We start from the raw sequence: 17,825 nt of genomic DNA, 5'->3' as shown, positions 1-17,825 counted from the left end.
GATTGGCTGTCTCAGTCCTGGCAAGCTGCACACCCAAACCTTTCTATGTCAAAGTTTCAAGACATTTGCCATTGCTGGCAGGAACGAGGGTGGTTGTAATTCATGGGGCAGGAAAGGAACGGACTCCTCAGCCCCGTGGTCTCCCCTCTGTCAGCACAACCGCTGGCCCCATCGTCTGGGAACCCACTGCCCTCAGTCTCCATAGAGCTCCCAACCCAACAGGAAATTACAGTGTTAATCATTTCTTTTTTCTACAGTGACATCAAACATTTATAGTGACACATAGAAGAATATATTATATATTTATATAAATATATAAAATATTTATATAAAATATATAAATAAATACATATACAAAATATGGCATTACTTTCCAGAGAGATGTTAACATTTCACAGGCCACCTTTCCTTATCCAGATTTCATTATCATACAGAATTTGTCATGAAGTTCAGTAAACAATCAGCCTCAAAAAAAAAAAAAAATGCTGCCAAAGTCCTCCTCATGTAAAAACATCACACACCAGAACAAAACCAAATCACTTCTCTTCCGATTAAAAGGACATATAACATCATGGCAGACAGTTGGTTTAAATATTTGAACCAAATGATTCTTATTCTATGCTTAGATGCAGGCAAATTATTTCTACCGAAGTCAAAGCAAGCAACAATTGTGTGTAGCATAAATGAAGTGTGGGGGTCTCAACCATGATCCCCCCATCTTGTCAGCATTATTTTAAAGAGGAGTTAATCATATAGAATATGTGCTTTGGTAGAGTGTACCAAGACAACACAGAATAGATACAGCTTTTCAAAATAAATAAGCAAATAGAAAGGTTGGTACTGTAATGGCAATTTTTTTGTCCGTGAATATTTTGTATTAGTGTAAGCAGGAGACAGAGGAAATGCAAGCCCTGTTGCACAAACTGAAGTGAAGGACAGACAGAAGAATGCTTTACTGAGAGCTTCAGTGCAACTGTTATCCTTTCCAGTGGCATAATTCAGTGATGGGTACATTAGACATACCAATAAAATAATTAAAAAAAAATTAAAAACTATTATCTTGGCATTTGTAGTTACTTCAAATAACAAAACTTAATCTCTTCTGGAAACACTTCCTTTGCTCCACAAATTCATTTCTATTATCTAGAATAGGTCAGTGTGTACGCATATGGATCTATACATACTTGTAAATCATTCCATACCCTTACTTTCTCTTTGCATACAGAAGTATACACTAGAATTACTGTGTAGTATTTGGTATTCACATGGTACATTTAAATAAAGTTTATTAAAAAACAATTATATTAAATACAGACTAACAGAATATTCATAATATATTTTACAGAAAAAATAGCCATGTCTTTATTTTAGAAATAAGTTTCTTTAAAAAGTTGTAATTTTTATAAAACTTTTTACCCGTGAAGATGTTTCCCGTCAGACCTGTAAAAAAAGGCTTAACCTTTAAGCTTTTTTAATTTTTTTTAAAAAATCCTTGTGTTTTTTGTTTTGCCTTTTTTTTTTCCTGCAATACTTTTAGAAGCTTACAATCTATAAATTCTTTAAAATAAAAAAAACAGTATCTTTCGGGATCAAATTGGTCACAGGCCGTTCTTTAAAAAGTCAGTGGAGACTCCCTGAATCCATTCTGAAGTGCCGTTTGTTTTTCTCTCTGGGTATCAATAGTGCAGGTTTACGTGGGAATTCAGAGCTCCCTACACATCCTGTAGGAAGCCCGATGCGTGTTGGTGGCGGGGTGCAGCTGCAGCAGAGTCCGCGGAGGCTGCGACTCCCCATCCGCCGCAGGAGGCAGAACTCATTACTCCACGCGCAACACAGTCCACAGTGTGTGTCCAGCCCCTCCAAGGTCTCTGCGAGGTCCAGTGGCCATGCACAGATGCCAGAAGAGCTGGCACCCAGCCCTCATTTGCTTTCCAAGTTGTAGCAGTGGACATCTCCTTTTCCCTTCCCATCATACCCGGGAAGTGGTTGTCCGTATTTATCCACGCACCAGCAGTAACCTCTCTTTCGGCCTTTGGATGGGCGACACTGAAACAGAATACAAGACCCAGTTAACGTCATTTTTGTTTTCCCCGATCTGAGTGTTATATAGCAGGGATTCCTGCTCATTTGATAGCTGCACTTCCATATCCTGGCCATATCTGACAGAATCGAACAGAATATTTATTACCACGAGAAAGTATTACTATAAAAGCTTACCTGCTCTGCCCATCAACCCCTTTGGGTCTAATTACTCCATAATAAAACTGCTCTGAGAACTACCAGAAAACAGCCTTTATGAACTACTCCCTATTATTTTAGGCAGCACAGTTGCCCCCTTTGAATACCGGCACTACTTGTAACAGTACGGACGGACGACTGGGACCCATCTTTGGAAAAGAAAGTTAACAGATTTGTTCTATGCTAAAGCACACGTCTGGCAAAGACAGTCATTGCAGCAATAAACACCCTTGGCTTGCATCTGTTTCCTGGAGGAATTTCAATACTGTAGTTGACATTTATTAACAGATACATAATCCTTCTGTAATGGAGTTATCACTTCAACAACTGCTAGGTGTACTGGAACTTTACATGTGTTATTTTCCTATAAATAAGGTTGCTTATACATTAGTCAGCTTTGGAAGTTGCTTGGTAGAATTTGCCAGCAACGCTGACCAACCTGAAAGGACCACTAGACAGGCAACGACACTGAACTTCTTTAGAAATAGTAATGCAGTAAAAATGCATTATAAAGTCTAGTATATACTTCCTCCCTAAGGAACCAAGAATGGTAAAAACTAGACTAGAGGAGATGACATGCTGCAGGTATGCAACCCTGGACACAGTTACAAACTGCGAACCTCTGGGACCCTGCAAGGTTTTCACCCACTCAAAAGAGCCATGTCTCCAGGACATAGATTATCTCACTAGGTTTGCCACGGTCAATCTCACTACCAAGACATAGCCAAGTTTTCAGATTTGATGATATGGGATTCTCTGCAAATGCTACCAGAGGTGGCTGTTTAGTCAGGACAGACTTACAAAGGAGATGGCGACACAAATATACCTAGCTTTTCAAAGACTGAGGTTTCATCTGTTGCATAGCCAACATGAAGGAAGACAGGCTAGACTGAAGTCACTCAGGGCCCTCAACACTGAAACGGCTATCTTGCAAGCAGAGCAAATGCTGCCTCTGAGATCATGCTCACAGCAATTCAAGTATTTCACAGGTTCAGGCTGGTACAAGTCAGATAAACTTTGCCACTACCGCTCAACTGTTTGTTTTCCAGTCTAACAGGCGCGTACCCAACTCTCATGTGGGTATGGCAGTGGTTCACAAAGCTAAGTGACTTTTCCACGTGCAGGTACGCAAGGAAACATCAAGCAAGTGTTGAGCTTCACATGCTGCCCAAAGTGCCTGACCCTTTCCACTAGTTTAGGACCTCAGGCAAAAGGGTGGTATTTCGGACAGAACTGTGAATATGGGTCATTCCTGGGGACAGCCTGCACCAGCGCATTGGCCCCTGAGCCAACTAATTTGTGGTAGCAGGGAGTAGGGTAGACAGTTCTTCACAAGGAACTTGTGAAAGGGAGATGGGAGCAGATCAGATATTAAACACAAATTTCTGAACAAGTTCCCATCTTGTTTATTTTAGAGTAAATGAAGTTAATCATCATAACTGCAAATTAATCTACTACCCTTGTGATATATTTTTGACTAACAAGCCCAACTGAGAAATAATACAATGCCTTCTCTTCTCTGAATTTGAAGTCCTTCTGCATTAGCCCTATGCAAATGGACAGCAGCAGGATGGCAAGATCAAGCTTATTTTAGGAGAGTGTGAAGAAGTGGAAACCTAATGAGAGAACATCTACATTAATGATTTGCTGAACTACGTGGTTAGCTGTATTTGAGGTCTAGTTATGTGTTCGGCTGTTTTTCTGCACTAAATCTTTAAACATAAGTTTTATAACTTATGTTTATTGTCTCAAAAGCCTGACTAGGGCTTGCATGTATTCTCCAGGATTTCCATGAATGGCTGCTCAAAGTCCACTGACATCAATGGGAAATTTTCCTTCAATTTTGGTGGTGGCTGGACTATAGCTTAAGTGGTATTAACATTTAGTGACTTAAATTCTTCATGCTCAAAACTGAGGAATTCATAAACAACAGCCTTTGCACAATTTAAATTTTACAGAAAAGGAAACTGAGGCAGCAGTTCTTGAGTTGTTTTTCCCAAGAGAGCAGGCACAGATGGAGCCCGAATTAGAGCACAGGGCTTCTGGCTGCCAGCCTGGTGCTTCGGCAATGAAACTATACTTCTGCTAATAATAGTAACACAGCCTCCCCTTTTAGAAGTACTATATGAAGTATGTTACACAACTCTCGCTGATTCATAGGCTTGCATCACTCTCAAAACAAATGATCAATTAAAGTTATCTCATGTTGTTGGAGGGTTTGATTGCTTTTTACAGTTGCATAGTCAATTTTTGAAATTAATTACAACATTAAGTTAGTCTGCAGGAACACCTTCCCTACTACTAATATTTTTTTATTTCTTCCAGACAACCCATTTTGAAAATGAAACCCTTAGATCATTCTACAGCTGAAATAACGCTCTGTGAGGAAACAATTTACCTCTTCCAATCTGCAAGTTTGTACTACCCACTCAGCCCTGCTGTGAATAGTAAAGCACTTCTGATTCAAAAGTGATGCTTTTATCCTGAAGCAGCTAGCTTGCATTCCCTACAGAAGTTCATATGGAAAAAACAGTAAAATCTGCTCTTCTGAATTTGGTACTCCACATATATGTCAAGGCTCTGCCCAGCTCTTCTGCATGACTTCTGAAGTCCAAAAAGCTGGAAAACTGCCCAAGTGGTCGAGCCAGTAATTACTTCTGATAGAAACACCAGCTGCCAGCTTCCATGCCACCTGCCCCTCTCCCTTCCACAAAGAAGTGCCGCAGAGGCATTCGTGGGGCACAGCAAAGCATATGGTATCCCATTGAACTCCTGGTCAGCCCAGAGGTCTCCGTGGAGCTACAACTGTGGTCTCCTGGAACAGACTGCAGACAGCATTGACATATACCTCGGGCCGTTTTGGCTCCCGTCTAGCCCAGCCCTGTTTTCAGTGGAATGATGCCAGCTCGCATTTAGGTGAGTATCTGGCTCAAGTATACAAATATGGGGCAATTCTAGTAATTGCCCCATAAAATAATTCTAATTTCATCAGAACCTTTTTTCCATGCTTGAGGCAGAAACGTGCCTGTATCAACCTATTCCACGTAAATATACCCATATACCACAGTCAAATAGTACCTTACATGTGTGATTTATTAAGAAAAAGAATTCTAAATTTTAATAGGTCTGATTTTAAGAAAGTTTATATATAAACACAAGGTGTGAAGTTTTTTTTCATGTTATACCCTGACAGATAAATTTATGTTATTAAAATTGTTTCACATATGCAAATTACTCCCTATGGTTGTTCCTGAAAAGTCAGTTTCTAGATATGCACAAATGTCTTGAAAAATAACTGCTTTCAACTCGACTAGAAGAGCAGGTGACCAAGAAGGAAGAATATATTAACGTGTGAAGAGCCTCCTGAATGAGTTTTAACGGTTTCCAGGGTTATCATAATTTGTAAGGTTCCTACACACCTATCTACATTATCATCCCAGGGAGTGGTTTTGGCAGCTCTTTCCAGAATTAAAAAAGCCCAGCTCAAACTCAGTTTTTGACAGATTTGCTATGTATTTCCTAACCTATTATTCTGAATGTTGTTGTCACAATAGAATATAACTGAATTACAGATTGAATGCTGCTAATAATAGCAATGAAGGAAATTAATAAAATAGCCTAGCATTCTGTTAATGAGATTAGACACCTGCTCACGGTGCCTAAAATACCAGATCTATATGTTGATGCTCCAAAAAGAAAACCAAACACAACTGTTGCACTGCCTTGCAGACAGTGAAATCAGTCCGAAAAGGACCCGCTCACTTCACAAACCGAAGCTTTTTTCTAGGAGTTAATTCTGCAAGGGCAACTCAAATACATCGTTTTCTGGTTTGCATTTTGTTCGTGTGAGAAGCAGCCTTCCTCTGTAAGCCCCACCTATGAAGGCCTGTTACCGGAGTTGACTGAGGTTCATTTACAGGAGAAGCACTCCAACTGCATTTCATGTAGAATATTTACTCACATGGGCTCCATTTGTGGGCATCTCCTGCAAGATCCTGAGTTGTCTGAAACTACCATTGAAACTACCGGACGTGTGTAAATTGGCATGGTGCTTGACAAGGCTGGCCAGGTATGAAAGTGCCCCTTCATCCTCTGTGTTTGCTGACCAGATGGGCTGTTGCACATACCACAGGAACCTTTCCTAAAGCAGTTTGAAAGTCTCCAGGCAGCACAGACACTACACAGAAGGCAGAAGCATATCTTTGCTCTGTACCAACACCTTACTCTTGTAAATCAACTTTTAGGAACAAAGACTAGGTAAATGTATTATCTCTCTTTCCTTTTTTTTTTCCTTTGTATTTCCTTTTTTTCTGCCTCAGTGGCAGAACTATGACTGCACTTTAAAGTACAGTCATCCTTAAAAGTAAGGCACTTTAATATGTGCTTACTGTGGGTCTGATTTACCACATACACATGCCAGAGACTGCGTGCAAACCACCGCCTATTTGCTGACGAAGCAAAAACCTCAGAGTCTGAAGACAGATGAAAGGAAGATCTACTGAACAAAGAAAATACCGATCTGCAGTCTTCTCTAATACCCAGAGAAGGAAAAGGGATACAGTATGCTTGTGTGCCTTGAATACAGTTAAATGACGTGCTGTTCTACAGTAGCTAAGCAAATGCTGTTATAGCACAGGCACAAAACATGGTCCTAGCCCCACTCCACATAGCAGTATTTTCTGAATAAAGGCAGGCCGAGATGCGAGCACTGCTCTCTGCTAGTTCACACGCAGCGGGACACGAATGACATGGGCTTCTCAAAACTCCAGACAATAAAAAGAAAACTCTGTCCCTGCTTGGGAGTTGCCACCACCTGCTCGGGAAAAGCTGGGGAGCGTAAACAAGCTCAGCAGCATGCACCGAAGGTCAAACAGCGCAGCCAGTGCTGGGACGATGGCAGAAGCGAAGGCTGGAAACCTCACCCCTATTGCTAACCTGACACTGCCAGCTTAACACAGAGCTCTAGGGAATACCCGAAAGGGAAGGACTGTTTCTAAGAAAGCTGGAAGTCAAAAAATGGAGAGATACCATTCCTGAAATAAGGTTGCCTGGTCGGAGGTTGGCCTCTCGCTTCCAATCGATGAACTGCATTAGCTAGTAACACAGAGTCAGCCACTCCTTTGGTTACCAGAGATAGAGAGGGTGACTCGTGTAAACCCAAATGGGAGAGACAAGATGGTCCACAAACAAAATCTGTCCTTACAGAGGGTTTGCCTTGAGGAAAATCTTGAAGACGCTTTTCAATTCAGGAAATTTTGGAATTATACCAAGAAACACATTTGGAGGCAGGTCACTAACTAAACACTGGAATTAGACGGGATGTGCACACTAAGCAAAGAACCTGGCGTGTCTCGCACTTCCCCAAGTTCCTGAATGAGCTTCAAGGGCAGCACTGAACGGAGAATGCTGCCGTAGCTCAACCCTACACAACTAAAGCATAAATACCTGCAGTTTAGGTCTGCATTTGTCAGGAAAGGTCACAACCCCAGAACCAAAGGGGGCTGAGAAGCCATCCTTGCTGCAGAGTAAGTAATAGATGTATCACTTTCACGATAACATGACCTGGATTTTGGAAGCGATCTGTGTGACACATAAAGGACAGATACATGCCTTTCTCAAGTTGCTTTTTGTAATATGATCCAGTGCAGTTCTTCTAGGAACTCTCAAGCAGCTATTTACAATTCAAAGCATTGATCTATTGCAGTCATATGGTGACTGCAACATTTAGCTCTGTGGGTTATTACAGAGGCACTGCTTTTTTTAAACCAAAAGGCATTAGTATCTAGGACACCAGCCAATCCATGTGTGATTAGGTATGAAGTTTCTCAAATGAATCTGTTGTCATGACCAACAGAAAATAAAAACACTGTCCCCACTTGACAAGCTTCAGCACTATCAGATCAGGTCCTAAAACTGGAAATTAAGTAGTTCCTCTGTAAAATGATGCATAATGTACCTTGCTGGCAAGATCCTTCAGCAAAGATGCAGAAAAGGTGAAGTACATTCATTGAAATGATCAAGACTCTGTACTTACTTGCTTTTTCTTGTAGAACCCCTTCTTGTCACAATTTGGAATATGAAAACCCCTGGGACTCAAGACGTTCAGGATCTTTAGGTGGTTTAAAGTGTCTTCCATTTCTCTACGACAGGGACCCTGTTAATGAGCATGTTTTAGAAAACACAGATGAAACTTCATTCCCAAATGCTGTCTTTCACACAAGAGTTAACAAATCTTTAAAGGGCAAGAAGCACAAACCCAAACAAATCCACTAAAAAAAAAGGGATGGCTGGATATGTCAAAAGGCAGACCACTCACAGATCAAATTCTGACTTTCTGCTTTATTCAGGATAGGCCAATTTCTAAACACTGAAGGTGCTATGCTATGTTGAGGCACAGACTGGCATTTCCAGTTGAAATCACAGCCAGATATACCTATGGGAAGGCATATGTACCACTATGTACGTAAATCAATCATATATAACTTAGGTTTGGAAAAGCTGGCCTTGCACCAAGTGGGAAAAGAAGAAGGTAGGCAACTAGAAATACACTACTTGGTAGATTTTCCCTAATGCCATTTGACTTTTGTGATTCTGCTGGATTTGAAAACTTAAATGAAACAGATTTAATTGAAAACAAGTAGTCTGGCATAATGTATATGTATGTATAAAAATACTGCAACTTTGGACAACAATTCCCAATTTCAACTGGACCAAGTGGATATAGCCATGCAAAGGAATGGTTGCACACAACATTCTCATTACATAAGTACATCACTCTTTGCCTCACTTTCTCCATCTGCAAAAGGCTGACAACAATGTAGTGAGGATTAGCTTTAGGACAATGAGCCAAAAAAAGAACTTCCAGAAGCACTTTTAAGAGTATGTCTCAAACTCCAAGTAATTATTTCTCACTGCAGCCCTCCAGGGCAGGGAGTAAAGCGTTAGGAGCCCCACTTTGCAGTCAGAAAACCAGGAGCGGAGGAGTTCATGTTTTGCCAGAGGCCAAGAAGGCAGTCAAGTGTCAGCAGCCTACAAACTGTGTGCTTAGCGACACTCCTGTCTGGGCACATTACTGACTAGGTCCACGAGCCCACTTCTTCAGCAGACACATGAAAAAATTCCTTTGCATGGTTGCATGGGTTTAAAATGTTTAAGTTGCTGTATCAACAGAAAGACTCGGTGCAATTTTTAATTAGTGAAGTAATGACATTTATACTTTTAAGTGGTAATATTAATAGTTTGCTCATGTAGAGTCCCTTTCATGTGAGTGTCTGAAAGCATATAGGCTCCACAGTTCTGCTGAAGTTTAAAATTGATTTTTTTTTGTTAGCAAAGCACTTCCTTGCTGCTTTCATATGTTTTTCTTTCAGTATCAATCTCACAAGCTCTAAATACGCGCTTTGAATTGCTGTTCTTATTGGCAGTTCCTTAAAAAAAATGAAGCAGCTCGGACATGCTGACTGCAAGTCACACACATTCCAAGATTTGGTCCTGGGTTAGTCCTACAAAAAGATCAACAGCTTTTTTTTTAATTATTAATGTGAAGCAGGCTTCCAAAGTCAGAGAGATCAATATCAAAAGCTAACATGCAGACGCAGCTAGTAGGGCATTTGCTGACAAAGGCACCTGTTCCCCGTGGGCTTATTTCTGGTTCTTACAGACACCAGCCGCCTTGGTAAGTCAGTGCGCCTTTGCTCATGGGGCCCAACTACCACGTAAGTGAAATGTTCGTCCTAGTTAAGATCAGGACCCTATTTCCTCAGAGCTACCAAAGTTCATTCTTTTACTGTAGGCAGTTTACTTCATGGTTTGGGGAGGAGGACACGCTGGAAGGCAGATACTGAAATGTTTTCACTAGACTGCTGGACATCAGTGACAAACTAAACAGGCAGCCTCACCACTCTTGCCGTGTTAACTTGGAGGCCATGCTCTCTTCAGACACAACTTTCCACCTCATACAGGTTTCATAACCTTCTTTTGCAGGTGGGAAGCCATGTCTGGTTTCACCATGACTGTTTTGACAAAATGCCAAAGTATAGCCAGACACATATTTTAGGTCATCTGGCACAGGCACAAGGATAACCACTGGGTTATCAGCCAGGACGTCCAGAAAGAGCAATTATTCTCCCTTCAGATTCACCACATTCCAGCTGTCCTGCAAATCCACTGGGCACAGTCAGTAGGAAGCAAGGGCAGCACGTGTGCCCATGAGCCTCTGCATTTAGGCAGTCGCACCAAACTGCAAGTGGAGGAGGTGTTCAGCACGTCACACAAACAATGACTGATCAGTCAAGATCCTAATCCTCAACCCAGCCTAAGTTTATCTCCCTTGATTTGCCTCATGGAGTGTGAACACAGTGACACTACACTGAATGTGAAACATCTTTTTTCCATTATTGCAACCAAATTTAATGAAGACACTATTAAACCTGTGCCAAGTCCACTCACTCAAATGTGTAATAATTATAGGGGGGAAAAGAAATTTTGATCTCTAAGAAATGACTTAGTGAAAGTCATACTTGTATCAATGTAAACATCATTGTGTTAGGCCTCCGTGTTTTCTGAACATGATCTGCTCTGTCTGCTGTCTGCATTTGCAGATCTAATAGTTTTACTGGTTAAACAGTCAAAATGCCCTAAATGGCTACAACAATTACCACCATTTAGTTATTTAGTTTATTTATCTTGTTATATGCATAACATGCCTATACATACACACACACATGCATGCTCACATGCTGGGAAATGCCTGTCCATTTACAAAAGTACTTACATATTCTGTCTCTTGTTTGGATTCAGAAGAGAAATTCAGTGTATCCGTACTCTGCGAATCATATTCCACTTTATAGCGCTGCGTATTTTTGGCTTGCACTTTCCTGATGATATCTATTTTGATGTGTGGTGGATGTGATTTGGAATCTGGCACCCTGTGAGAATTTGGGATGGCCTGATTTTCTATGCTGCTGGTACTCCGGTCTTCTTCTTCTGAATCACTGGAATTTCCTTCGAGAAGAACAAATGCAGTGAAGGAACAATGTTAGTCAACTGCCAGCTGCGTCTGGAAGGTCAACAAGCCACTAGATTAGCCTATGCGCTTAACTTTCCTTTGCAAAATAGCAATGTATAAAAGATGAACAACTTAGCATTCCGCATGCATCAGCGCCTTTGCAGCCAAGCGATGACTCGTGTAAACTGAAGCATCCCTTTGCTCCCAGCGGCCTCGCACGGTACCCCACTGCACCGCCCGTGCTGGCTGCCCAACACCTGAAAACTAGCTGTCCCCCACTCGGCCGCAAGCCACCCCCGCCCCGGTTTCTCGCCCCTCGCCGTCCGCTGCAGTTTCGCCCGCCGGCAGGAGGGGGCAGGTCTGCGCCGGAGCGGGAGTCCGCAGCGGCCCCACCGGCGCCGGGGGCGCGGAGCCGTCCCCTCCGCGACGGCTGACCCACGGCTGAGCTGAACCGAACCAACTTCAGTTAAAGGCGGCTGGCTTGGGTAACTCATGGGCTGTAGCGTGACTCTTTGTCTTCCCCAGCAAGGTTGGTTTGGGTTTTGTTTGTTTGTTTGCTTTATTTTACAATAAAATCTACCACGTTGAGTTTCACGGTTCTAGTTAGCTATTTTTAACACTCTTTCTTTCTTAATTTTATTCAACATGCAGAATAGGAAAGAGGAAAAAAATTAATAGCACGTTTTCATTCTGCTATTGAAATCAGAAACGTTTCTAGGTGTACAAAGTACATTTTAAAGGTAATGGACAAAAAAATGCCATTCATTCTGTAATGGTGTCAAAGGACAAACATCTGCTTTCATTACGAGCTTCAAAAATATTTTCTCTTTAAACTACCATCCAAAGAAATAAAGGAGAAGCACATTTTTTTCCATAATACTGCATAAGCCCAGTGTTCCTGTACCTTCTGAGGTCTATACTGCATTTCTCCCTCTCAGGAGGCTCCTGCAGTGTAACTCTAACTGGCTGCATTTCCCCCAGGGAATTTTTCAAGTTTGGATATTCCCATCAGCTGAGTAGCTAAGTTCCACTAGGTCCTGCTTTGGCTGCTGGCCACTTTTTTTTTTTTTATTTTTTTTTTTTTTAAGGAAATCATATTGGGAGCGCACAATGATAACTGATGTGCAAGGAACATCCTGGACATCGGTATTAAAATTGGCTTTTGTGGTTTTTCAGTGAGCCATCAAGTACAAGAAATTCAGTGGCAAATCCAAAAGGCCATGTTCATGGAGCCCATTGACTAAATATTTCAACACAGGCAGTACAGTGGCACTGCCAATACACAGAAACAGGGGAGAAACACGAGGAGGAGGAGGGATTCAAGTTAACATCTTGGTACCGGTGGTTTTAGTGTAGCCACTGCTGGCAATGGACATAATTGACCAGGAAAATCCAACTCCCAGTGCAAATGGATTAAGGAAGTTTAAGTCTTAAGTCTAAATTTCCTGGCTTTTGTGGGTTTAACTCAGACTCTCAGTGGTATTTGAACATATTTTTGGTGGTTTAATGTCCTGTTTTTAAACAGTGGTATTTTTTTTTCCACATTCTCAATGAAGTTTGCAAGAAATGACACAATAAAATGTTACAAACCTGAATCTCCTAACTATAAATACTATGCCTACTAGGTTTTCTGCAATCTAGTCCAGTTTATTAGTTTGCATCCTCCACCAAAAACAAGTAGAAAATATTCTTAATATTCATTAAATAATTGCCAGTCTGGTCATTTCACCTTAGATAGAAGATCACAGTTCAACAGCACTTATTACACTTCAATTTGGAACAGTCATAATGCCACATTTTAAACTGTAAAGCACATTTGATTAACTCAGTTTCACAAAACCTGGTGCCATGTACCTTCATAACAGAAATAAAACTGCTCAAAGGGTTACTAAAAAACAGATTAGAAGCGTTGCACAGGCACACTACTACTTAACGCTTTTGTGCCCCAAAAAAACTGAACTGGAAAGTAAGTTAGGGGCCTACTACAGTTGCTGTTCAGAAGCTACTGTAATATACACCACCCTGTACCAATTTCTAGCAATTTCAGTAAACTACGAACAACCAAAAGTGTAGCACATGATGCAGGACCTATCTGTGTGTAAGGGAGATGATGTGATCCTGCTCGGGAATGGTGTGTTCCAGGGAGTGTTGGATTTAGAGCTGAAAGTGAAGCGGTCCCCATGAGGAGGTGGGCACTATGTGTCACACAGGTTCAGCATAGTTCTTCCTTCTCGCACACCAGGTTTGCAACCTTCACTCCTTGAATGTGAACTGTAAGGGTCCTACTTTGCACTTTATAAGGAATCAAAGCTGCTACTGATTTCAACATCAGTTCTCCCTCAGCCAAGAATGCAGAAAACAGGAACTCGGCATTTTGACTGTTTAGGCTGAAAACAGAAAGATTTTCAGCAGAGTGCAGGTCTCTCTTCCCCTTTCTCCTTATCTAACAGCCACGGTCAAAAGCACTACCCCTCCATTAAGCAGCACCAACTCTCAAGTATGGAAAGACACCCCTCGTTTCCAAATTCATGTGAAGGATGAATATGCAGAGCCAAGTTCATGTGATGGAGGAAGTTGTTCCATGTTCAAGTGAGATTTAAAACTTCAGTGAGTACCTCCAAACTCTCCCTCATTCAAATTGTCACAGCTTGGGAGCAGCACATAAATAATTATAATAAGGCATCTCCTACTCTCATGGCAGCCAGTTAACTGGAGCCCGGGTGCCACTTCCTCAGCTAAGGAGAGGCCAGCCAGAGTCCTGCAAACTAGCTGAAAAACTCCTGGCCTTTTAAAAATGCAAACAGTGGAAAGCCTTTTGACACACTTTTCTATTAAATAAATGTTAACATACTTGCTGTTGGTTAGCAAACAGTTTAATGAAATGTTTGCACAGAGGGACTGTGCTTTCTTGATCTGAATCCCAAGTTTCCCTGTCTTAAGTTTCCAAATGTGCATGCTAACAGAACTTTTTCCAACCGTCCCTTCCTCTTCAAACAAAACAAAACCCGCTCTGTGAACGTCTCATTTACAAGACATGTAAGAGGTACGGGAAAGCTCCGTTTGACCAAAGATTTATTTGCAGTGCAGGCAGAAAACCAACGTCCTCTTAAATAGTGCTGTGCAAACGCTTTGTTCTGAAAAACCACCTTCCCGGGCCAGGGGAATATTTAACTCTTTTTTTTTTTTTTTTTTTTTCGCCCCTCTCTGTGCTTAGCATTCCCCTGACTTAGCCGGGCTGCAGCACAGGAGTTAGCCCAGTTTTCTCGCACCCTCTTTCCAGGAACACTGGGGACAAATCGCGAAGATTTCACCCTCTCTCCATCCAGGTTCCGCAGCCTGGCCAGTCCAGCGCACCCGCAGGAGCAACATGCAATCCCTCCCCACCCCCCCTTTTTTTTTTTAAAAAAAAAAAAAAAAAAAAAAAAAAAGCAACTGCCTCTTTTGAGGGAAGCTACTTGTTAGCACCGGCGTTGAAGCAAACAAATATATACATAAGTAGGGCGTAAGAGGTAAATCTTCCTTTCCTTCGGCAGCAGCACCCCTCCTTCAAAACGATCGCCCGCCCCGGCTTCGCGGTTGCCCGAGGAGCCCCCCGCGGGCCGGCAGGCAGCGCCGGGCGGCGAGCGAGGGGCCTTTCCGGAGGAACAGGTCTGCAGCAAGCCTGCCCGGCCCCCGGCCCCCTTCCTGCTGCGTGCAACTTACTTTTTAACTTTAAAAAAAAAAACCCAAAACAAACAAAAAAAAAAATAAAAGGCAAGGAAGCCGCGAACAAGAGGAGGCGCGCATGCATGCCGCCTCTCGGCGGTTCTTCGCCCCCCGCCCCGGGGCGCAGCCCCCTTACCTGCAGCGTGCGGTCCCGGCAGGAGGAAGGCCCGCAGCTTGCCGCCGGCCGCCGTAGCGTTGGTGCAGAGCCCGCGGCCCTCCAGCAGCGCCTGCAGCGGCCGCGCCTCCTCCGGCCGCGGCTGGCAGCTGAGGCCGGCGCCGCAGCGCTCCGTGTAGATGCCGCAGGGCTGCCCCGGGCGCAAGGCGCAGGTGAGGCAGCAGCCGCAGCCCGGCTCCCGCACCCGCTCGGCGCAGTCGGGCTGCAAGGGCTTGCACTGCTGCAGCGCCCGGGCGTCGCAGGGCTCGCAGCGGACCACCGGCCCCGCCAGCGCCGCCGCCGCCGCCGCCCGCCGGACCAGCAGCGCCAGCGCCGCCGCCGCCACTGCCCACAGCACGCCGGGCCGCGGCACCATGGCAACCGGCGGAGGGGGGCCGCCGGGAGGCGCCCCCGCGCACCCCCGGGCGGGGAGCGGCACGGGCAGAGCCCGGCGCCGGCAGGAACGCGCCGCCGCGGGCGAAGGGGCGCGGAGCGGAGCAGCACGCAGGGCCCGCGCCGCCTCCGCCGGGGGCTGCGGGGAGAGGAGCCTCCAGCCGCTCGTCGCCCGACCAGCGCGGGGAGGCAGGAGAGCTGCGCTGCCGGCACACGCGCGCTGACCCTCTCTTCAGCCGCCTGCCCTTAGTCACATAAAGGTAGCGAGAGCTCGCTAGCAACAAAGGCAACTTTTTCCTTCTCCCCCCCCACCTCCTCCTCCCTGCAGAGCGCCTGAATCACTTGGCTTGACACTTTTTTTTTTGCCACACACAACTCGGGAAAAAAAAAAAAAAAAAGATAAAACGCCTTGTAAAAGTAAAAAAAAAAAAGAAAAAATTAAAAAAAAATTAAAAAGCCAAGCCCAGACGATCTGAAGAAAACTTGGTCCAAAAACGCTTCAGAAAAGCAAGAAGGAGAAAGAGCGGAGCTGGGGGGGGGGATGAGGAAACAGAGCGGGTGGGGAAAAAAAAATAAATTAAGAAAGCAAGGTTCCCGTCTTTTTATTCTCTTTGCCGCCTGCCACCCGCCTCCGCTCCCCGCCACTCCGCGCCCATCTGTCCCCTCGTGCCGCCCGGCCCGCCCTATATAGCGCCGCGGCCGCCCGCCCGCCCCGCGCCATGAATAATGAGCGGCGCGGCGCGGCGGGGAGCGCCGGCCCTCGCCAAATCCAGGTTTCGGTCACGGAGGGCTGGGAGGGCGGTGCGGGGGAGTGGGGGGACGGCGGTGGTGGGGGTTTATAGGCAGTTCTTAGAAATCAGCTGTGAAGGGTACGGCTCTGGGGAGAGGGGCACGTCGTGTGCCTTTTGTTTCAAGGAAAAGCGCTGTGTGTGTGTGTGTGTGTGTGTGTGTGTGTGTGTGTGGCCGTGGCCGTGTGTGTTTCCTTGGCACCGGGAGAGGAGACACGAGCAAAGCTCGCAGAGAGTGCCCTTTTTTGGACTCCTGTCTACAATCCTGTCTGCTTTGGGGCTGATGGATGGCACCGGCCATCGAGGAGGCGTGCCTTTGCTCACACACGCACACACACGCACAGACACTCACACGCCCGCACGCAGGTTCAAGGCATACCTTGGGACCGGCTTACAGCTCACGACAGCTGCGTTTCTTAGGAAGATGGGGGCAGACACACACACACGCACACACACACCACACACATGCACACACACACTTTGCACAGATGCTGCTCTCTGGCACATGTGGTGCCCCAACCTCGTGAATGTGCCTCCCCTAACTATAAAGTGTTTTCTGAACTCTTAAAACTTTTCCCTCCATCCGTAAGACAGTTTCCATTGCAACAGCCTCGCAAACTTAGGAAAAAAAAAAAAAAACAAACAAAACACCACACCAAAAAATCCTTAACAGTGAAACCCTACGTTGATTTTGTACAATGCATGTGCTTGCGTTCTGTTTGTAGTCACCGCAAATTCCGCCCCCTTTCTGCTTGGCTTCTTTCTCTCCCCCTGTTAACTTGGCTTAACTTTGGTGGAGAAAATCTGAATTGGCAATGCCAAAATTTGTGACCATCCTTTCTGAGGCTCCCCTGTGAGCTGATGTGGAAGGTGATGGTGAGGTATATACAGAGACATACATATGGTGTTTCAGCCATAGGATCCTGCTCCTCATAGAAAATAAAACCGATAATGCTCACAGATACCGTCTTATACAAATATATTCTGTCTTGGGAATGATAAGGGCTAGACTACTGCTCTGTATTCAGCCCCTTCGTCATTAACACTGAAGCTCACCTTCCAGTAATTCTTCAGCTGTTCATGTATCTGAATTCAAGTGGAAGAGTGGAGTATATACGTTATTGCCCAAGGTACGGGCCAAGATACTGCGAATCTCAAAAACTGCACTTTTCACAAATCAGATCTTTTCAGATAATTAGAATCAACTATTCAGTTTGTTTTCTCTGTTCTTTATTCAGTAATGATGTCTTTCAGATACCATCTTTAAAGGGGCATCATACATAGGCAGGATAAAAAATATCTGATTTTATGCGTGAAAAATATGGTGTAAGAGAGAGAATATGGTGTAGAGACTTTTCCTCGGGAAATTAAATTAAAGATGCGTTGGAAGAGAGATCATCCTTGCTTAATGTCCCGATGGGTGACTGCACCCAAGGCTTTTCAGCCGTCTTTTGTCCTCTTGTTCATTTTGTTAATTGACCAAAAGAGGTCGCATGTTGTCCAGGATTGAATTAGAGACTCAGTAAATCTGTGCGAGCCC

At 44.2% G+C, this 17,825-nt stretch overlaps 1 protein-coding gene across 1 annotated transcript; it reads right to left on the bottom strand.

Annotated features, from left to right (window-relative positions):
• Positions 1–1,269: 1,269 nt before the first annotated feature.
• Positions 1,270–15,480, bottom strand: IGFBP3 (insulin like growth factor binding protein 3; the record flags this gene model as incomplete). Its single annotated transcript, XM_082479647.1, has 4 exons — positions 1,270–2,046; positions 8,273–8,392; positions 11,012–11,241; positions 15,087–15,480. The coding sequence occupies 4 exons, from the start codon at positions 15,478–15,480 to the stop codon at positions 1,921–1,923; spliced, it is 870 nt and encodes a 289-aa protein (XP_082335773.1). The 3' UTR covers positions 1,270–1,920.
• Between the last annotated feature and the right edge of the window lie 2,345 nt (positions 15,481–17,825).

Source organism: Vanellus vanellus, assembly GCF_965231255.1.
Source record: "Vanellus vanellus genome assembly, chromosome: 2".
Classification (NCBI taxonomy): Eukaryota; Metazoa; Chordata; class Aves; order Charadriiformes; family Charadriidae; genus Vanellus; species Vanellus vanellus.
This window is presented reverse-complemented; position numbering and strand designations above follow the sequence as displayed.